Source organism: Aphelocoma coerulescens, chromosome 5 (assembly GCF_041296385.1).
Source record: "Aphelocoma coerulescens isolate FSJ_1873_10779 chromosome 5, UR_Acoe_1.0, whole genome shotgun sequence".
Classification (NCBI taxonomy): Eukaryota; Metazoa; Chordata; class Aves; order Passeriformes; family Corvidae; genus Aphelocoma; species Aphelocoma coerulescens.
The window spans coordinates 64,421,942-64,444,271 of NC_091019.1; the positions used below are offsets into that span (position 1 = coordinate 64,421,942).

At 43.6% G+C, this 22,330-nt stretch overlaps 1 protein-coding gene across 8 annotated transcripts in view; it reads right to left on the reverse strand.

Annotated features, from left to right (window-relative positions):
• KTN1 (kinectin 1) overlaps positions 1-22,330 on the reverse strand; it is a 75,166-nt gene that overhangs the window by 8,858 nt on the left and 43,978 nt on the right. For 3 of the 8 annotated variants that reach the window (XM_069018574.1, XM_069018575.1, XM_069018573.1), the window contains 25 exons: positions 22,238-22,275; positions 22,033-22,123; positions 19,683-19,751; positions 18,584-18,618; positions 18,371-18,461; positions 16,950-17,018; positions 16,043-16,080; positions 15,327-15,417; positions 15,099-15,167; positions 13,531-13,568; positions 12,976-13,066; positions 12,796-12,873; positions 11,889-11,926; positions 11,095-11,185; positions 10,928-10,996; positions 10,527-10,564; positions 9,503-9,593; positions 7,456-7,542; positions 5,537-5,626; positions 4,428-4,508; positions 3,779-3,868; positions 3,603-3,695; positions 2,072-2,143; positions 1,547-1,630; positions 1,260-1,343 (listed from right to left, as the gene is read on the reverse strand). In XM_069018574.1, the coding sequence (XP_068874675.1) occupies positions 1,260-1,343; positions 1,547-1,630; positions 2,072-2,143; positions 3,603-3,695; positions 3,779-3,868; positions 4,428-4,508; positions 5,537-5,626; positions 7,456-7,542; positions 9,503-9,593; positions 10,527-10,564; positions 10,928-10,996; positions 11,095-11,185; positions 11,889-11,926; positions 12,796-12,873; positions 12,976-13,066; positions 13,531-13,568; positions 15,099-15,167; positions 15,327-15,417; positions 16,043-16,080; positions 16,950-17,018; positions 18,371-18,461; positions 18,584-18,618; positions 19,683-19,751; positions 22,033-22,123; positions 22,238-22,275 (1,806 nt within the window). The remainder of the gene's footprint in view (positions 1-1,259; positions 1,344-1,546; positions 1,631-2,071; positions 2,144-3,602; positions 3,696-3,778; positions 3,869-4,427; positions 4,509-5,536; positions 5,627-7,455; positions 7,543-9,502; positions 9,594-10,526; positions 10,565-10,927; positions 10,997-11,094; positions 11,186-11,888; positions 11,927-12,795; positions 12,874-12,975; positions 13,067-13,530; positions 13,569-15,098; positions 15,168-15,326; positions 15,418-16,042; positions 16,081-16,949; positions 17,019-18,370; positions 18,462-18,583; positions 18,619-19,682; positions 19,752-22,032; positions 22,124-22,237; positions 22,276-22,330) is intronic. The other 5 variants (XM_069018576.1, XM_069018581.1, XM_069018577.1 and 2 more) reach the window with 4 other exon arrangements.

Genomic DNA, 22,330 nt, shown 5'->3' on the forward strand with positions numbered 1-22,330 from the left:
TTTCAGCTTCTCCTTGCTTACCTTGTAAACAGTGGGCAACCCATTATGAAATACTGTCATTTCTATTCCTCAGCCTCCTGCAAAAGCCACTCTCACACACTCAGGACAGCCCTCCTGAGCCAGCTGCATGGGGGTGGTCATTTAACACATCCTCACACTCCCAGCAGCACAGCACCATCAGATTGCACTCAAGCTGTCCTAGCAGGGAGCTCAGCTTTTTAAGCTTTTGTTGTGCACAGACATAATAAATTGTTGCCTCTTATATTCAAAGAGGTTGGCGTTTACTGATTAACTCCAAGGTATGCATTCAGTTCCCATTTCCCTTGCTTTCAGAATGAGAGGCTCTGCTTGCTGAGCCAAGTGTACTATTAACTTAAGCAGATTGCTACTGTGGTGGTAGTTATTTTTCTAAATCAACTATTTCAACCCAGTTCCATCAGTGGCAGTAGCCTGGTTGTCCCATCATCCCAAAGACATGGTGACAGAGACAACCTTCCCCAATTCTGGCTCAAAAGCAGGAAAGCACTGGCCAAACACAAGCAGAGGAAGGCTCTGACTGCTCCTGCAGCCTTAAAAAACACCGAAACAAGTGAGAAAGGAAAGGGCTCAAAATGGAAAACCATGCATCCTTAGGTCTATCCTGTTAATCCAAGTCCTTCTTGAGAAAGCAGCTATAGGAGCATTATTGGCTGGAAGCATTTCTAGCCAAACACGCTGTAACACATGCAAGCACCAAGCCAGCACAGCCATTCAGCCACAGCAGGGTGTCAGCAGCTGAATGGCTGAATACTCTGAATTAATCTAACTTTGGGTCTGGCCAATTTTAGTACACACAGAGCAGGATGGAAAAGGCTCTGCACAGTCAGAGCACAGATACCACTGCTGCATCCTCAAAAGCTTTGGGGGAAAAAAAAATCCCACCAGAAAATAATCCTCCAGTTAAACCAATGAGAGCACCACTTTTGTTGCTCCAAGGACATGACATTTGCTGCTGCATATGCCTACACTGCAAATCTTCTCAAGAAGTTTCAGGAATGAAAATCTTACAGACTTTGGGAAAAAGTCTTAAGAACCAGACATGCTATTGTTAGGAGCAGAGAAAAGAGACAAATTGTAAAAGTCAGACTACATAAATGATTTCGATGGACAAAAATATCAAGCTGAAGAGGTTAGCAGAACAGACAGGATTTGAAATAAGTCTCCGTTTCATAGGTATGCTGGGAGCCTCGTTTGTGCCCAACGGAGAACAAGCTTCTTACCAAATTTAACTCTTCATTCTGTCTTACTGCTTCAGAATATGAATCATCAAGCTTTTTCTGCAATTCAGTCAAGAGATCTTTGAGCTGAAATGAAGTTTAGAGTTTTAGGATTTGTCTCCTTAGGATGCCCGTTCTCTTCTGCTCAGTTATTTGTGTGCTGCTCTACCCTAAGGTCACAAGCATACAAACTCCTCAGCCACAGGGGCTAAGCACTAGGTTAGTTTGCCAGCCAACTGGTAACCAAAATAATAAAAAAAAAAAAGAACAGCTTGGACAATTATGTTTACCTCTCTGACTTCTGAAACATAAGTAGATCGTTCTATTTCTGCCTTTTCTAGTTCACTTTCCAAATGTTCTCTCTCTTTTTTAAGCTAGGAACAGAAAAACAGAGTTAAAACAGATGTTTTCAGTGCTTTCTTGCAGTATCATTAGCTTGATTTATAATTAGCTGTAAATTTCTATCAAATATTCCATGATGTTTAGAGAGCATTTCAAACCCAGTGATTGCACAGTGCAGATTTCAACTTCAAAAATAAGATAAAAAGAGAAAGAATCAAGCCCCTGATTGTCAACAAGCAGCAAACTGCTCAGTCTCACAAGAAAGAGCCCCAGTGGGTGAGCACAGAAGTAAAAACCAGAACAACTTTCCAGCTTCTCTGCCTTTTAAAAACACTGCTCAGGTTAAACTGCAGCACAAGCTGTGCCACTGGCAGGAGAGAAGCCTGAGAAGTTCAGATTTACAGCACAAGCCTAAATCAGGTTTAAACAACATAAAGCTTCAAAGACAAAAGGAAAAAACCACCTGCACGTACAGTTTCAACTTCTTTGTTTTCTTCCTTTAACCTCTCCACCTCGTGCTGCAAAGAAGTGACCACAGAACGCATCTGCAGTTTGGGGGGAAAATAAAGATATTTAGTTGGGTTGGTCTAAGACAAACTCTGCATAAATACACAAGATTCTAGAAACAATCTAAGAATATTAAGGATGAAATCAAGAGTGGCTGAATAAAATAAGATGGTCACTCAAATAATTCAATATACTGAGTCTACACCATTCCTACCTATTCCCAGCCCAAGTTCTTTGACATATTTAGAGCCCACATGCCTGAAAGATTTGGAATATAAGCCCTAATGCTGTTGTCCATTAGCCATGGCAAGGAAAATATCCTTCCCAGACAGGGAATAGTCACCATCCATGTACCCAAACCCAGCATTTTTAGCCTTATTTGGGGCTGTGGAAGTGCAGCAGATGGCAGCACATCTATAGTTCAAGATCTGACAGCCTTTATAAGCCCCTCAAACAAGATGTTTATAAATTATCTGTTTGCTGCCAGGTTCACACAGTGGCACTCAAATTTACTAAGCAGAGATACTTTAGAAATTACTTTTCAAAAAAGCAGTTTGACCTACTTTAATTCTAGATTAGAAAAAAAACGTAAAAGCAGTTTTTCTTCCCACTTCTGCTATCAACAGAGCCTTCCTAAAAGGAAAGCTTTGCAGGCAGTTTCAAGTGTAATTAGTTGACCATAATGGATTGAGCAGTACTTTAACAGCTTCCAAAAAACTGTTATGATTCTATGATACTTCAATTTTAGCACAAAGAGTCCATATCTGCTCACAAATATACTTGGAAAAAAACCCATGTGCTCAATAAAAATAAGTTACCAGGATTAGAAAAATATATATTCCTGGACACATTAATGGGACACTTGTACATTCCTCAATCTTTGGCTTCCTATCCCATCAGCATTAATGTTACTGTTTGGCTGCTTCCTGCAGCATCTGCAAAGGACTCCCCTGGATCCCTGGAATTGTCCAAGGCCAGGCTGGACAGGGCTTGGAGCAACCTGGGATAGTGGAAGGTGTCCCTGCCCATGGCAGGGGGTTGGAACTGGATGATCTTTAAGGTTCCTTCCAACCCAAACCACTGTGATTCTGTGACTGTGACACAGATTTATCATAATGGTCAAACACCTTCCACCTGTGCTGCTTATTTTTCTTCCTTCTGTAAAGATGGCAATAGAAACAGCTACACAAAACCAAAGATATCAACAAATCCTCCATTTTTCAGCTTCTTTAATAGAAATACGTTCCTTTAAAAATTAAAAACCAGCCTGTACATGAAGCTAAAGTATCAGAGCACCAAAATATCACTGATAAGAGGAATCATTCCTATTATACTTGTTGCAGGCTTCACCTTTTTCACCCTCTGGTCATGCACACATCAAACCAGGCAGCCAGGGCTGTTCCACACCTGCTTTCACAGAGCTCAGACACTCTCTGTGACTTCAAGCAGAACCTGCCTGGCTGCTGAAAAAAAAAAAAAAAACAGCTTCAGAAATACCTGTTTAAGTTCTTTCTGTGATTCTTCAACTTTTATCTTCCATTTGCTTTCTTCCTCTTCCACACTCCTCTGTAGCCTTTGTAAAATCCCTTCCTAAGAAGAGAGAGGGATTTGAAAGCTCAGAGCAGAAGAAAGGCAGCTGGAACATCACAGAAGTGACCAGGCATCCCACTTACTGTCTCTGCCAGAACAGATTTGTATTTCTCACACTCCAGCTGCAGCAGGATGTGCATTTCCTCAGCCTCCTTCAACTTCTGCTCCATAGCCTGGCAAAAGAGGAAAGGGATCACAAGAGTCATATCTCAGTGGATGGATTTCAGTTCTATTCATCTTATTTCAACAAGCTGGTATCACTCTTGGGCAGGTCTGTCTTTCCAACCCATGAAAAGACAACAGCAAGTGCAGTGTTCACCTGCAACTCTCAATCACTGAAAAAAATCCCCATTACTTAAAAAAAGAGAACAGGGATTTTCAATTTTATGAAGTCACAATTCCACAAGGTACTTATCAAAGATGCAAATAAATTTCTGTAATTATCTAAACAGCAGGTTGCCCAGAGAAGCTGTGGCTGACCCATCTCTGTAAGTGTTCAGTGCCAGGCAGAATGAGGCTTGGAACAACCTGGTCCAGTGAGTGGCATCCTTGGCCAAGGCAGGGGGGGTGGAACTGGCTGATCTTTAACTCAAACCATTCTAGAATTATATAAAACAACTTTCTTGTGACTTGTCTGAGAACCTGAACTTCCCAACCCACAGCACAATTTGTAAGATTTATACTGGAGAAATACATTATGCCACACACCAGTTATCCATCTTTCGTGCCTACCTTGACATCTTCAGATCCTGAAGCCTCTCTCAAGTATTCTTTAGCCATCTTTTCAAACCCACATATCCATTCACTGTGGCTCTGTTGGGAAGTCAATCAGTTAAAGCTGAGAATAACCTCAGAACTCTCCTCAGGACATCTGCCTCCCCACTGCAGGCTGAGGGAGCAGTGTTGCAGTGCCCCAAGTCCCTGGAGCTCACACACAGCCCCATGGTTGTTGTTCAGCCAGTGCCACACACAGCTGGCAGCAACCCAGGAGCACGAGGTGATGAGACACACACACAGTTCAGGGGGGCCTGGATGAGCTGAAATACAGCTGGGTGACAGAGGACTCCCTGCAAATGTCAGGGCTCTGCATAAGCATTTGAAGATTCAAGGGAACCTTTCCTGAAATCCCTGAGCAGTTCAAGCAGACACTTGCTGCATGGCTCTCAGAAGGTTATTTTATAACTTTACAGAAAGTCTTTTTAAAGACTGGTTCATCAGGACTCTTACTTTAGCACATTTGGGAACAATTTTAAATATGAATATTCAAAACCTCTAGAGGTTATAAATGAAATGCACCCATTCTTCCAGACTCGCTTGAAGTTATTCATCCCATCTGAACTCCACGAACCCAGGGCATTTTCCTTGCAAACCACTGAAAGCCACCAAGAATATAAAACTGAAAATTGGTGCTTGGGGACAAAATAAATCCTCCTAAATTGTATTAACTGTCACTGAGGCACTGCAGCTCCTCTGGAAAGGTTGGGAATATACAGATTCCCATCATGCCAGACAGTGAGCAAACACAGCAGGCATTATCCACCCCTGAAAATTTACTGTCTCAGTGAAACACAAGATAATACAGACAGGTAAATCAGATGGTGGGGCATAAAACACACAAGATAATAACTTTGTTGTTGTTGTTTTAACACTTCTTGAAGCAACCAACTGCAGCTTTGCCTCCCTGTGCAAGTACAGGCATCACCAGGAAGAGACACTCTCATCCCACTGCAAAAACCTTGGGATAGAAGGCACTCTGAGGAAACACTCCAGGACCACCCAGCACAGCAGGACCAGAGCTCCCTGGCTCCCAGAAGGAGATTAAGAAGAGCCACTTCTCTTACCATGTTGGAAGGAAGAGAGACTTTGGGGAAGAGCTTCTGGAGGAGCTGGCGCGTCTCCACCTCGGCAGCTTCCAAATGCTGCTGCTTCTCCTAAACCAAGAGGAGGGCACAGGTGAGACTGGGCACCACATTCACCGACCTGGCAACAGCCTCTCCTATGCCTACAGCAATTTACTTAACCCAGAAAGTCTTTTTCTAAGTGAGAAAGGCGCTACAGTCTCTAAAATTGCCAGTAAATTGCTTCAAAAATGGGCACTGAATTGCTTCAGAATTTGGCCTTCGCATTTGTTCTCACTTAAGCTTTTATTTTCTGAAGTCCTCCTCCAATCCAGCCTGTTTGTACAGAAATTACACCATCATTCACTTGTCCACAACACAAGCTGCACTGTGCTGAGTAACTGCATCCACAGATCACACCAGCCCTGCCACCCAAGTTAAGTGAGCTCAAAATCAAATAGTTTGGTCAATCAACTTTTTTTTTTAATCCGTACTTTTAAAATCATTTTAGGTGTGAAAAAAATCACCATAAGTTAACGTCATCACATCAAAAATAGAGAATTAAAGTCAAAAGGAAACTTTGTGTTAATGCACATTTGAACCAGGCCAAGAAAGTAAGACTTTTAAACATTACTTTTAAATACTTAAGGGGAAGCCCCTTACATCCTCTTTTCCCAACCCTGGATGCAAAGGGAGATAATTATTAGAGCTGTGTGACAATCTCCAGCTTTTCTTTGTTAATGCTTTTCAAATATGAATACCCAGAGCCACAGACAGGCACCACAGATCTATCCCTCCCTGTATTTAACATTAAAAGCAGAGCAGCCATAGGACACGTGCTTGCTGTTCTTGTGGCAGATTGGTTTCGTTTAACCATACAATGCTCAGGCTCCCACTTAAAATTAAAATGCAGAAAGCCTGAAACACTGCAGAGAAGGGCAGCTTTCAGCCAAAACCCTTCACTGATATTTGGGATTGCTTTTCCCTTTGACATCAGTGCTACTGCCTGGCTGCTCTGAGTTCCTGTGCTGCAAGGGATCGGTGGCGTGAGCAGGTTGAGATTCAGAGACAGAAACGGACAGGAGACATTAGGTGGTGAGGCTGTGCTAAGTGTGTTAGTTGGCAGCAATTTAGGAGCCACCATGAAGTGGCAAAAGGCTGCTGAAGTCTTCCAGCTGCAAGAGAAAGCAGGCAAGCGTTAGCACACGGCAAGAGCAGGTACAGGCTCCTCCCAGCACGGGGCCAGCACAGAGTGGAGACGGCTCCAGAACGCAGACACACAGCCCCAAACCAGAGCTCCTCTGCTTCTGGCTGCCTGACTGGTGGTCTTAAAGTTAGTCAGATGCCTTTTTTTTGAGTCCTGCACAGTGGCAATTAACAGTGAATCAGGCCCACAGCAAACACGAGCTCCTTTCAGAGCAATTCGCACCCCGTATCGTTTTGAACATTGGTCCAATGGTCCCTGTCGAGCTTCACATGCCTTCAAGGAGGAAATTCACAGCTGTGGTCAGACCGTTTTCCTGAGATGCTCCCAGGTTTTTAAGTAATAATTTAGTCCTGGTTCTTCCCAGGTCCAACAGATTTGTTCAAGCACAGCCAAAGCCCAGTAGAAGAAAGCGGGTTGCTCACCAGCATAGCTTTTATTCTGGAGCTCCCCACAAACCAAAAACACTTCACGACAGCTCTAACAATTATGCAAACAGAAATCAAAGGTCAGCATGCCCACAAACTAATGATTAAAAAAAAAAACAACACAACCTAAAGACAACAGGAAGAAGCAGAGGTGAAAGTATATGAATGATCACTCAGAAGAGATTATACTTAAACTGCAGTAAAAGTTAAATGCCTCCATTTCACTTAAAAAACCAGCTGCAGATCTGCTTCTAGCTTAACGCATCATTTCTAGCAGTCAACATTACAACCTTGGCAGTCTTGTTCACTTTGTCCTGCAGCAATTTTTCAGTTGATGCCAATGCTTCCATTGCTTCCCAGTTTTTCTCCCGAAGGTCCTAATCATTTTTAGAAAGAATGATTTCAGTTCAGCCAATATTCAAACTGTTTTCGCTTTTACTTCAGAGAAATATTTCGCATTACATTTCGCCATTTGCATTTAAATGCTGGTTACTGCAAGGTGATTTTGCTGAGGAGTATGACATACACTAGCAAAAACAAGTGTGATGTTCAAAGAGTCTAAATGAAAAGTGAGGGGAAAAAATGCCAATTTCTGCCCAACCTGCCCCTGTGTCCAAAACTGATACAAGTGTTACTGCAGAGCGTTACCACTACAGTGACCCCACACTTTGACTGCACTTGGAAGAAGAAAGAGGGAAGTTTTCAAAAGTAGTGAGGAACACAGACACCAAACCACAGATTACACAACAGAGTGTTAGGCATGTCACAGTGCAGAACCCAGCACGGACCCAGGAGACACGGAGGTGTGTGCATTTACGCCCCTGATCCTGCAACCAGACCTCAGCCCAAACCTGCTGCTGCACCAGGGCTGATTTCAGGAACACAAAGCTCAGGGTTCACAGCTCTCTCCACTGCACCCAAAGAAAGCTGGTTTGGTGCTCACCAGCCCACCTGGGAGGCTTTGGGATTTCAGCAGTGGTGAGCACAACCCAGATCCACGTGGGAAGGCCACGGTGCCGTGCTCCTGTGTCTTTCTTGGCGAGGTCATCAAACGTGTACTCCACAAGACGTCAACACAACTCGGTGAGAGGCTGAGAGCTCTTCTAAGAGCAGCCTCACAGCTCTTCTCTAGGAAGGATGGTGGGGGCTTGCAGCAAGGCAATTACAGTGATTGGGATTTAGATTTAATTTTTTCCAACCCTCAGAGCAAATCTCCTTTAGCGAAGGGCTACTTTGGAAAGGTTGCATTTTAAATTCATCAAAACCCTAGCAAGCACCTACACTAGTTTTACTTTACCACTTTTATTTGCCAGCAATCCTAAGGGCTGTTCACAGGCTATAAACACAATATTGGCTAAAACTGAGAAAAAGACCTACAGGCCTGGTCTGCCTTTAGCAGCAGCCAGACTTCTGCCTGCAGCACAAAGGGTATTTAGACCTTGTGAATCCCCAGGAAACAGACCTTCTGTTCTGCCTTTCCAGCTCATCTGTCTTCTGAGACTACTCAGCCACTTTCTCTCTACTTTATTTCAGCTCTTAAGCAGCACTCCTTGCTCGAAAGTTCAAGTTCTCAATATTTTTCTTGTGCATTTTCCTTAGATTGTCCAATTATTAAGAAATAAAGCTTATTGCTTTAATAAATAAAGCTTATTCATTGGATTTTACAGAGTATCAAGGAGAGACAGGTGAGATAAACACCCTGTCTTTTACCTTTCTTCCATATAACTTAAAAGATAACACTCTCCTGCCCTGCACAGGTAATGCATTACAAGGAAGTAACTCCACAGCTCTGTGATGGAAGATACAATCTTTAATTCCATCCACAAACAACCCAGACTGCACCATCAGCAGCTGTTGTGAAGGAAGGCTCAGTCCTTCACTTCCTTTGGAAGAAGATCAGGATTAGTCACTCTTAGGAATGGGAAGAGCCAGATCTTCCTCCCATGTCCACACACAAGGACCAGAACTCTGTCAGAGCACGGCACCTTTCCTCCTCCCACCCTCCCTCCCCTTGGCAAAGGACTTGTTTCTGAACAGGGTAAACCAGATTTGAATCCAAATCCAAGAACTTGCTGTGGGATGTGTCCCCTAGCAAGTCTCCTTCCTCTCATCCAACCAACAAATTGTCCAGGAGCTGACACGACTCTGAGCAGTGAAGTCAGGTGTGCTGAGTCACTCCCAAGAGGAAAGGAGTGCCCAGGGACACAATACAGCAGACAGCTGTCAGAAACACTCTCTGACTCTCTGCAAAATGCCCCAGGCCTCAGGAAATGCTGGGAACACAGGTTTGGTTGTTTTGGGGGGTTTTCTGGGGTGGTGGGGGAAGAATTTCCTTACGTTGTTCTTTTTCCTCTGCTGCTCAAAAGCATTTCTCTGAGAGGCGAGCTCGCTTTGCAGACTGGCAATTTCCTTCTCTTTGCCTGCAACCCTGAATTAACAAAGGGAACCACAAACAAGTCAGGAGATATTGAAGAAATTTCCAGTGAAGCACTGACACCCTTTCCCACACACTCACTTGCCTTCCCCTTCCAGCAACACGCTCTCTCTGAAAAGCTGTTTTCACTGCCTTGGCAGCATCGCCTGCTTCCCAGCGCTCCCTGAACCACTTTGCCTGAGCAAACCCATTGTAAAGCTGTTGTTTGCCTACAACAGGCATCTGCACACATTTATCAAGGCCATGGAAAGGCAACACATTAGCTGAGGGTAGAGTCAGCCAGCCCACGCCAGCACAACACCACAGAACAGGCACTGCCGGCTGGATGAGAGCGTTCCCTTTCAAGCACCTAATCCACAATTTATAAGTAATTTAACTTGAAAGACAAATAATTCAGCCAGCCAAAAATGCATGACAGTGGCAATTTGCTTAGCACAATATAGCATTAACTTCCACATAGTTATTTCATGTGCTTCAGCCCCACATTATAACACAATTTTACCCCGGAGATTTTCCCTGGGAAGATATTTCCACCAGACAATTTTATCATAGGAACAACCCTCTGCTAAGGTGAAGTTCCAAGAAAAAAAGCCTGTCACTTTTGCTTGAAACACCAACATTTAACTCTTCAGCCATACAGCTGAGCTGGAATGCATTCAAAATTACATCAATCAAGGCTTGCTTCTGTGGTGGGCACAACATATTGCCAGCACTGTCTGCCTGCAGGAGATTACACCTGAGGATTAGCAGTGGGAGCACCATCTCCCATGTTCAACTTTTATTAGACAGTAATTTCTTTTTTTTTTTTTTTTACTGGCCACTTCACATACTCTGATATTGTACATTAGGCATTTATTTCTAAATTCCCTGAGCAATTAAGAGAACTGAATCAATTTTCTAAAGCATTCAACTCCTGGCAGTACTCACACTTGCAGAAGCTCCTCACTTTGGACAGCCAGAGATGCCTACAAAGAGACCAGAGATATGTTAGGAGCAGAGCAGCAGCAAAGACCAGGATCTGCCTTGTTAACCAGGCACTGCTGCAAGCCCAGAAAGCTGCACTCTGGGCCTTTGAGGGAATCCTGTCCAGCCTCCTCTGGCCAGGAACACATCAGGCATAAGAAAGAACACAAGGCTGCAAATCCATATGATAAAAGGAAGCAGGAACAGATATGCAACAGCCAGGAAAGCTGCCTCAGTGCAACCCAAAACTGAAGCCGTCCTGGATTTCCATGGGCAGTACAACTCCTGGTTTTCCATGCCATCCATGCAAGCTACCACCACCCACTTTTGACTTCAGTCAGTAACACTGCAATTGGAAGCTGTACCTGTTTGCAGTTCTCCTGCTTTAATTCCTGTATTTGAGCTTTGAAAGATTCATTTTCTTTTTGCACATCCTGTTGAAAGAAAAAAGGCAATATATACTCATGTATAGAGATACACACTCAAAATACATAAGACTCCTCAACACAAGGCATTTCTGCCAAAACTTTACCTGCAACTGTTTTACTTGGTTTGCAATTTCTCTCTCTTTTTCTTCCACCATAGCTTTCAACTTCTTCATTTGTTCTTCTTCCCCTTTCAACCTGCAGAGATAGTTTAGAAAGTAAGGAGGAAGGGTTAAAGCAGGAAAAAAAAGTTAAAGTAAGAATTTATGCTAAAAAGGGACAGACACTCAAACTGGGACAGTTTGTGCAGCAGAAGATAAATGCATTTTCTGTGTTGAGGCTGCCTCAGGTACCACACACCGGCTGTACCGCAGCTCTGCTGGGAGAGCAGCACGTCACAGGAGCTGCTTTGAAGACAGAGCCCTTTCTGGCACAGCCTCATACAACCTTCCTCTGACTTGGAGCAGCCAGACTAAGCAGAGTCAAAACAGAGGAAAGCCTGGCAGCGTTTCTCCATAAAACAGGCGCTGGAGAATTGGCTATTGCATCTCAGCCTGAAAATGGCAAAAACCGGATCTGTTTGCTGCTGCTACCGACTGAGCCACAGGCACTGCAACCCTTAAACATGCTGAACAGAAGGAGAAATTAGCACTAGACACGAGAAGCAGCAGCAGTTCCACTAGTTAATAGAGCCCTGGGTGCACATTCCCAGTGTGTGAGCAGCACAGCTCAGGGCAGGGACGCCAGGCACGGCAGCAGCCGCGCTCCAGCCACCGGCACTAACAGCTTATTTTAGCAAAGCCCATGAAATTCCTGCCACCAACTCAAACATTCCAATTTAAGATAGACTCCATGCATATTCCCAGCAGGCACTTGAGGAGCTGCTACTCCCCATACTCACAGGTTCTCCACATCCTGGACTTGGGATGCAGCAGGTACCTGAAAAAGTAATTCCCGGTCTCATTTTGATGGCACAGTTTTCAAATTAACAGCAGCTCTTTGCACGAGAAGGGGCAACACACAGCTTGCAAGACACTTGCCAAAGAAATATCAGGAATTCTGCATCAGGCATTGCTCCAAGAATATCTAAACACATAATGGATTTCAGAAGCAGAGCTTACACCAAGCATCCCAAACGTCACACCAGCCAATTGCTCTCCATTCAATCTTTCGCCTAGGATAAATGCCTGTGTCTAGACATCCACCCAAAATAAAAGTTCAACTCAGTCCTTTCCTTTTACCATCAACAAAAATCCAAACTGAGCCAGAATAACTGAAAAAATTCTTCCATTAAGTAACACCTGGGTTCAAGGTTGTCCAGTTGTCTGCTCTCAAGTCCAGTGCAGGAAATCAAAAGCCAAAATATTCCAGCCCCAGGGAAAGGCAGGAAAGAATCACAGCACAGCCTGACCACTTCAAGAGGAGCTGCTACGTTCAGTTACAGCCAAAGCTCCTGCATGAGCAGAGCCCTGCAGAGATGCTGCTTCAGCCTGGCAAGGAGGTGCCTGGGACACAGCTGGGACTCTGTCTGGGAGCTCCAAGGCTTTCAGACCACCAAAGTACCTCGTTATGCACAGTGTCATCCAGTTAAAGCTCTCAGAACTTGCTATCCATGTAAAACCTGTTTTGGATGAACACAGCTGAACTAGTGGGCTCTCTGCATTGTAAACTAATAGCTTAGTCAAGTAGAATTTAAAACATCTCTAAGTTGAAGCCAATGCAAATCCTCTGTGTGAGGCAGAGGAGAAAAATATCTTCCTGTTCAACCAAGCAGCACTCCCAAGCCACATCCGCTCTGCAGGCTGTACCTGTTGGAGTTGTTGCAGGTTCTGTTGTTCCAGCTCCTGAACTTTACTGGTTAATTGTGCAATTGTATCCTTCTGACCCTTTGGACAGAAAAAAGCAAGGTTAGAAGTGTGAATTTATTTTTCCCAGCCAGAAATGCTGCAACAGAACTTATTTCCCTTCAGAATATTAAGGCAGCTTACCTGCAAACATTCTCCTTTCTTAACAATCTCTTTCTCCTTCTCTTCCAATAAGGCCTCCATGGTTTTCACCTGCTTTTCCTTCCCCTTCAACCTGTACCATTAAACACAGACACACAGCATCAACCCCTCACTCTTTCATCCATCTGAAAATAAAACATCCTATGCTTTGCAGCACCCAACAAAAGCAGCATCTGTGATCAAAGGCACAACCACAATTCACCTGCTAAAAATCAATGTGTGAACACTTCCACCTCAGCCTGGGCTAGCAGGAGATGCCCTTGATCAATGGCACTGCTCATTAGGTGAAAGCAAACTCTGTGCTGACACATTGCAGGGGTTTCACAAATGTGTGCTCTCCTCACCCAAAAATACTTCGTTGCCCCTCCTCAGCTGGGGATACAAGGGACTGACTGGTCATTTCCCCACCCCTACAGCTCAGATATTACCAAAGCAAGTTTTCCACTATGCCTTGCCTACATCCCTCCATCCTGACTTGAATTTAAGGGGTCAGTAAGGGGTGCACAGGGCAGATCAGACATTAACAACTGCACTTACAGAGTCTGAAGTTCTTTGACTTGTGATGTTATTGTCACCTAAAGAAAGTAATAAGCACTTCAGTTCAATGCACATGAAAAAGGCACATAAATGCTAAAAATTGCTCTATGAAGAAAGAGGGGGGAAAAGCTTTCAGACATTATCAAAATAGGCACTGTTTTATTGCAGTAAGCATAAAAACACATTTTTAATTACAATACACCAAGTGTCTCCCACTATTCCCATTCCCTACATTTAAAATGTGACTTCCAGAGCAGCAAAGAAAACAGTGCAAATGGGAACATAAGCAGGCCCACAGGAGACACACAGGGAGAAGCAGAGAGTGACTGTGACCACCATCTCACTGGCAACTGCACCTCCAGCCACAGAGATCATCCCTGGCCATTGAGATCTTTGCATAAGGAAGTGCTTTTTAGGTGCTTTCTGAAAAGCCAGCACTCCCTTAAATTCCCATTCCAAGGCTGAATGTGGACTGAAGACACAAGATTTGGTGGGAATGTTACTTTTGAATGCTGTGTGAAAGCCTGACAGTGGTTATCTGTGTAGATAGTCAATCCTCTACCACAACACAGCAGGAGCTTCACACATTCCCAAAAATCTCTCTTCTGCTTGCAGGAGACCAAAAGTTGCACAAATACATCACCTTTGGAGCAAGCATCCCTCACAGAGCATTCCAGAGACAGCAACTCTACACTGCATTTTTTTCTGGGCTCTGACAGTTCCAGGGAAGGAAATACACACAAACAACTCCTGCAGTTCCTGGAAATTTGCTTCAGAGGAAAAGCCCAAGATGGAAACACATTCTGTGAAGCTTTGCCTAAAAAGGACAAAGCTCCAACACTGAGAAAGGGGTGACATGTTGGAATGTAGCTAGGACTGGAAAGAGTGCAGAGCAAAAACACAACCCACACAAACAAGCAAACTTCCTGACAGCACGATGGATTAAGCTGCCTGCAGAATTGGGCTCCCTAAGGAAACGTGGGCTTCCCTTGTTTTGGATGCCAGACAGCAATCAAGCCAAAAAAGCCAATACTCCTCCATCCCTGCATTCCTGATAGCTAAAGCAAAACTGACTGTGCCAAGACTGAACTCTTTTTGGGCACTGGGAAAAAAACAGTGTTGGATTTAACCGGAAACCAGGTATTATCTGGGCCTGTAGGATTGCTCCAGCAACACAGAGAAAGGCCAACAACAGGAGCAGCAGCTTCAACACTTGAAATTTCCAAGTTGCCAGCCTCCAAGGATGTCCTAGGATCTCATGTTCACTACAGGGACAGTGTGCCCAGGCAGAGCTGATGTTGCAATGCATTAAGCTGTAGCAATTCTTGCCAAATTCCATACCAATGGTCCAAAAAGCTCAGGCTTCCAGAGGTGTGTGGTTTCTGAAGGACAGCACTAGTTATCCTACATATTTCTGGCTATATATCCAAGAACAGTGGAGCTCTAGCATTAAAAAGTTCCTTACCCAATGACATTCACCAGTGAAACAGAACACACTAGAACAGAAACGAGTGAGCAGCACATCCAAGGCAAGGCTGGGTCACACTGCTGGCACTAAAGTATTTTACCTGTTTTTCCATCTCAAGCTGGGAATTTCCTACTTCTTCTTTCAGAGCCTCTATTTCCTGTGTCAAAGCCTTTTCAATGACAAAACAAGACAGGGTTGGACAATGGAAACACGAAAATGCCACAAAAACGGATGCTACAAATTGATCACTGTAGAATGCCATGCAGTAACAAACAAATGTGGTCGTGGCATCAACACAGAAAGGAAGGCAGGGATTGCACAGAGATACCTGAACAGTCTTCTCCTTGCTTGCTACTTTTAGGATTTCAGCTTGTAGGAGTTCTTCCACTGATTTTATTTTTCCATCCTTCTCGTGGATCCTTAAAAAGAGCAGAGAAATTACATTAGCTGGATGAAAAAAATGTGCTACTCAAGCAAACACACAAAATTTGGTTCTGCTATCCCATCACATCCCATCACCAGCCTCTGGGATCCACAGTGGGACCAGGCAGGAGGAACAAATAGGAAAAATAAGACTGGGACTAGTGCAGAACCAGCTGGCTTTACATAACCATCCTAAATAAATACTATTACAGTTTAAAAATGCAAATTAAGATATCAAGAGTGCCTGGAATGACACACACTTAAAATCAGCCTTCACTGGACATTCCAGCGAAGTACTTATCAACTCAAAACTCACACAGAGGGAACAGTCTCACTCCTTTTCAAGTGCCTATGGAACATAAATGATTATCTGACAAATCAGAGCAATTCCTCATCTAGTCAAAGTAAGGCTTATGAAATTAACTGCTTAGGAGAGAAGCAACTGGATTTTCAGCAGGTATTGATCTGGTGTGACATGTTTCAAAAATGAAAATGCCTCCTGCCACACACACACTTCACCCAGTTAAAGGCAAATCATTTCAGGGAAGCAATGCACTTGTAGTCATGGAATGAAGACAAAGAGAATTAATAATCAGAAATTAAATCTGGGCAGTAACTTACACTTTCTGCAGTTCCTCCACCAGTGATTGGAAGGAAACCTGTTAAAAACAGAGCTTCATCTTAGAAAAAGCAGAACAGAGCAAAACAATCTGTGAACGTTAAGGGGTAGATAGAGAGTTGGAGCTCTCTGGCACTGGATGAACTATGCAGCAGCCTAATGATTTTATATATCTGGCTGCTCCTAAGAAAATTAGCTGTCAGTCTCCAGTTCCTAGCAAACCAATAATACCAAGCCTGCTGCAAGTTCCAGGAAAACAAAGGCAAACCCACACCATCTTTACCTGAAGAGGATGAGGTTCAGGAGCAGCATTTCATCAGCTACTCTTTAACACTGACACTACCGTACAACTCTTCAGGGTCATGGTGCCTCCCTCTTCCATAACTTATTTTCTAGGAACTAATTGCCCTCCTGAGCTGTCCAAGCAGAGCTGGATGTCAAGGAAAGGCACTTCCTGATCAGCACATCAAAAATGACAACACTGTGACAGCGTCACTGGTCAGACACAAGGAGAAGGGGGATAAGTGACACCTGCAGAGTGTGGATTGACACTGGGAACCTCAAACATTCATCACGAAGCTGAGGCAGCACGAGCTGCCTGCTTAGCCATGCCTGCTGCTCCAGGCTTCTGGAAAAGGAGACCCACAGCAGTTTCAGAGCATGGCAACCTGAAACCAACCCACAGCCAGCACTGACTGGATCCTGCACGTCTGCCCCGCTTCTGACACTTCTGCAAAGGAAATATTTGACAGAAGCATCAGCTCCCAGACCAACACTGAAAGAAAACAGGATGCTTTGCCAACAGGCTTCAAAGGCATCTCCACCTTCTTCCCTTGACTTTTGCAACCACAGCAAGATTCTTTCAGATTTAGTTTAGGTGTAATAAAAGTTTTAGATTAAAAGTTCTACCTGCTCCGATTGCTGAATTTGCAGGCTTTGAAGTTCTTTTCTCAGAGATGAATTTTCCGTTCGCAGGGCCTTTGAAAGCAGACACACAGATAATGAAAGACTCATTTGTGGGGGAAAAAAAGTGTTAAGGTTGACAGAAAAGTAATTTCTTTTAGAATAAGTGAAAGACTTTGAAAGTCTCAAAGAGACCCCCCTCTGCAGCTGTTGGAGCCAAAGTATTCAACAAACTAATTATTCACCATGGATAACTTGGAGTGGACATCAATTTATAGGAAATTAGAGCCCAGGTATAGAGCAAGGTGGGAATGCTGTAACTGAGCAGAGAGGCCAGGAAAACAAATGTAATAAATCATGTTCCAGGCCCTCTTTTGGACAGCCCATTTATTTAGATGTATTTACATAATACTGGGTTCTCCCACAGACAGGCTTCACACCACTTTGGGAATACAAATAAAAATTATAACACCACGGGCTTTAACAGTCTAGATCCTACTCTGGAGTCAATAGTAACATCCAAAATATATAAGAATTCAAAGATGCCTTTGTACAGAAACACAGTACAGGAATAAAAATCATATAATCTAAACATTGTCATCAGCATTATAAAAAAAATTGTAGAATATTATTTCAAACAAATAATTTGCAAAATACCACCATCCCTGGAGGGATTTAAAAGCCACGTGGATGTGGCACTTAGGGACATGGTTTAGTGATGGGCTTGGCAGTGCTTGGGGGATGGTTGGACTCAATGATCTTAGAGGTCTTTTCAGCCTGAAGGAGTTTATGATGTGCTCACAGCTTTGGCTGTTCAGTAACCTCAGAGTCTGCAACCCCTCCCCAGCACATAGATGTCAACAATGCCCCTGAATTTAGGCACCTTAGGAAAGGGAACATTGTCTTGGCTATGTCCAGGTGGACACAGCTTTCCAGCAAAAGGCAGCTCAAAACAACCAGGGATTTCTGTACTGGCTCTCCAGGCTTGTCATCATTACCTTCCTTATAAATAAACAGGAAGGAAATAACTTTACCATCATCCCAGGAGTGTCACTAGTTTATAGCCCACTTAGCCCTTCCAATTATCAACTAAGCAAAAAAATGCAGGAGTCCCATCATGCCAAGTTTTGACAAAACACCCTTTCCTAAAGAGAGATTCATTGGAGATTAAACCAAATGTACAACTCTAGAAATGTACTCCCTTTAGTCCCAAGGGCATCCTAGCAAAATCTGCCCTAGACTAAGCAGAGAGAAGCACTTATTCTACCCCACTGATGCTCATGCTTAGTCTATCTTACAGAAAAGGTTTTAACCTCATCTCCACGAAGTGCTTTTCCTATTCAGAAGGAATTCACACTGAACCATGAGCACTCCTACATGCACTTTATGTCTACTTCCCCATCAAAAGATGATACAAGGGATTTTACCTTCAGCTCCTCCTCTTTAGTAGCCACCTGGATGAGTCCTGCCTCAAGCAGCTCTTCAACTGTCTTGATTTTATCATCCCTCTCTCTCATGCTGAAAAAGCAAGGGTGAAAATTAGGAAAAAAGAGAGTTTAACAGCTATCAACAGTAACCTTACTGCCACCAAAATCTTTATTTTAGCCTCTGACTCAAAACAACAAAAAAAAGTTCCTTACCTTTTTTCCATCTGCTCTATCAAGTCTTTGTTTGTCTACGAAGAAAAAAAAAATAGAGCCATCATTAATTGGATCAATAATGGTTTGGGATTTAAAAAACAAGCAATTGGAAAGCACCAAGTTAACCAGAAGCTTGGTTACAACACTCATCCAGAAAGGAAAACAAAGTAAGGGGAGAAAGTCCTCATGGCATATGTGTCTAATATTGATGCTGGAAAGATGTCAGTCTTGCAGGGCAGGGAGAGATCCAGCCCAAATGCCTTGATGGTTTCACACTGATGGACTGGCAGCCAGCTCAGTACCTGAAAAATCAGCCTCTTTTGAGCATTTACCAGAACTACAAGCTCCACCTGAGGCTCACTCGGCAGAGCATTCATGATTTCTCAACACCACCACATTGTGAGAGAACAGACAGGAAATATAAACCAGCTTCCAAGAGAAATCACCTCCAGTCTTTGAGACAGGACACCAGATCAGCCAGGCCCAGGGGAGCAGTGGCTGCAAATCTGGCTCTCCACCAGAGGAAAGGGAGCTGTTCCACACAGGGAACTCCTGACTAGCAGCCACCAAAAGCACAGGAAAAGTTTCCTCTCCTGCAAGTCTTTTTCCAGTGTTTCAGGAAGTTTTCTCATTCCACAATGGTGCAAAGTCAGGGATGTTCACAAGGGCTCTCCCAGAGAACATCCCAAAGGAGATGGAGCTGAACAACACAAAAGCTTTGAATGTGCAGCATCCTGTGAGCACCAGTCTAGCTGCAGCAGGTGAACCATGGGCGAAAATAGAGAACAGGAGGCAAAAGACATCGCAGTGTAAAGAGTTTTCTATTTCCAAGGGTCAAAGTGGTTGCAGAAATAAGTTCTTTCTTCTGTTAAGCTATATGAGTCTTCAAAAAAATCCACATTTTGTTTTGACACTCTTGACTAGGTCTACAAGGCAGTCACAACTGCCTAACTTGACCCTCCATGAAAGAGAAAATACCTAAAATAGCATCAGGTTTTGACACCAACTAATTCAGCCTACAGCCAGGTTAAGAAAAAATACTGAAAAAATTAAAAGTATAGAAGGTTTTTGATAAAAGCTCAGCAAACACTGGCTGTACCTGCTCAGACAGAAGAGTCTGCAGCTTCTGAACTTCAGCTTGCAGAGCTGCGTTTTGATCCTTCAGAACCTGGAAGAAAATTGAGGCATTTTATCAGTTCAGAACTGCAGAGCCTAAATACAGCATTTCCATAATGGCAAAGAGGTAATTAAATAGCACAGAAGTCATTACAGAGAGTTCTTTGGAAGCTACAAGACTACAAAGAGTCCTTTCCTTCTCTGTCTTGCTTTTCTGTGTTAAGGACAAAAGTATTGTCCGTATGTTCCCATGAGAAATTCAGCTGTTACCATCTTTATTCCCTGGCAGAGAATCAGACAGTATCAAATGTGAGAAGCTTGGAAAAAAAGCTGCTTTGGTTTTCCTCCTAAAGCAGCATCAGCATCGTGTCAAGATTTGATAACTGCCTCTTACAAAACACTCCTCTGGCAAAGCAAATGGTCCAAGTTCCCCTTTTTGAGTTCCCTCCGTGCACAGCAAGGAACTGGCAGTCCAGCAGCAGAGAGGTTTGCACAGCTCCCACATCTGGTCTGATCACAGGCTGGGAAGAGGTGGATGGGGAGGACAAACAGAGTTTGCCTCTCCTCCTGCATTCCTGCTCCATACAATGGACTCAGCAGCCCTTAACAGACAGTATTTTAAAATCCTCCTCTATGACTGCTTTCTGTCTTTATAAAGACTTGCTTGGTGCTTTACAAAAGTGAAAAGCAGGACACGTGCTCTGTGCTCCAGCCCCAAAGCCTTACAGGGAAAACACAAGCAGGAAGGGACAGCAACAGTGAGGATTAAATGCATTGCTCTGTTTTGAACCCTGTTTTTCCTTCTTTCATGTGCATGGGAAAAAGCAGCACTTCCTTAGGTGGAAGCATTTAGAACAGCACTGGTCTGGTTCCTGTTTAGGATCAAAGAGAAGAGGCAGGGGAGAGGAGCAGTGCACATGATATTCATGCTGAGAGCACACTGTGGATTTCTGCACCATGATGATGATGATGATGATGATCTGTACTCAGTTCTCTATTCACTTCCCAAGAACTGCTGGAACTGCCTGCAGGTGATTTTTGCCATTACTCAGCACTGAACTGATTACAGCACATACCCATTCACAACACCTCCAAGGCCTTTTTCCTGGGTAACAGTTACTACAGAAACCATCACACTAAAACGATGCTCATATTCCTTCTCACATTCATTTTCACTTCACCTACCATTTTATAATGTTTCACCACACTGAAAGCCCTCAGAGTGTCACCAACTTGCAACTTGCCCACTTACTCCAGCTTGCCATCTCTTCCCACTCTCCTTTCCACAGTTTATACACCTGTGACCCAGCCCACACTTCACTGATGACTCAGTCACCAGCTTTATGCCAAAAATCACCTGAAATTGTACTTTGTTTCCTACTCCATTAATAGAACAAGTTTCTTCCCTCTTATTCTCTGACAGCTTAGAGAAACTACAGAACCTTGGAAAGGGACTCTCATCAAAACCTCTTTGAAAGTGTCACTTTAATACAAGAATCAAGTTTACTACCTGCTTCAAAGAGCTCCAGGAGACTCCAGAGGCTTCTCCTACAAAAGCATCCTGCCTCTGCCACTGCCCCCTCACTCTGTTCCTCACTAGCAAACTCCCCAAGGTGACAGTGGGAGGTTCAGAGGGACTGACCTCACACCAGAAACATCAGAAGAGCAGCAGCACCCACCAAGGGCTTTAAAGGAGTTAAATGGATGGAGTCATCACCTGTCTCGGGAAGCAGGGCTGTTTGTAACAGCCCAAGTTCAGAAGAAAAGGCCAAGGAGGCAGAGGGCAAAGAGGAATTAAGCTGCTCTCTGCACACACCACATAGAAACAAGCAGCAGCTTTGCTGTGCAGACCCCAGATGTCAGAACAAAAGCTTCAGCAGTTTAGCTGCAGCCTTATGAGAAACAATCTGGAAGGAGGCAGAATTAAAATAAGCATTTTTACATCTGCCTTGACAGAAAACAGAGGCTTGGTATGATAATCCAAGCAACAAAGGCTCCAAACAAAAGCACCAAGGCCTTGAAAGGCACATCTGTGGGTGGAATGCAGGAAAATCACAACAGTTTTTACTGTACAACCTCCTCTAACAGAATTCAAAGCCCTCACTCTCCACAACTGCAGACACTGCATTTAACTTGTGTTATCCCACCTCTCACTCTGCTGCACAGTCTGCTACTGGGACATCCCACATTGCTCCTGCCTTACAAACACAACTGTAATTTACCTTAGCACCCAAAAGTCAGTTTTATTTCATTGTTCTACAGGTGCTTCACAACCTCTGGAGCCTGGAAAACTTACTAAAAACAAGCACAAAACCACCTGTTCTGTATCTTACCTTGAATTCTTCTTTTGTGTTTGAAATCTGTGTGAGTTCTTCTCGAAGCTGATCTTCAAGAGTTCTTATTTTGTCATCTTTTATGTGAATGCTGAGACACAGCAGAACAGTTAAACACATCCCCATCCAAGTCTTACAAAAAGCATCATTGAAAAGAACATAAAAGACTGATAAACATTGTTTATCAAATCCCAGAGCCATTTACCTTTTCTGCATCCTTTCCAGCTCATGTGCAGCAGCAGCCTAGATATAAAGAGGATTAACACAGACTTAGGATACATCACATGATTCAATCAAC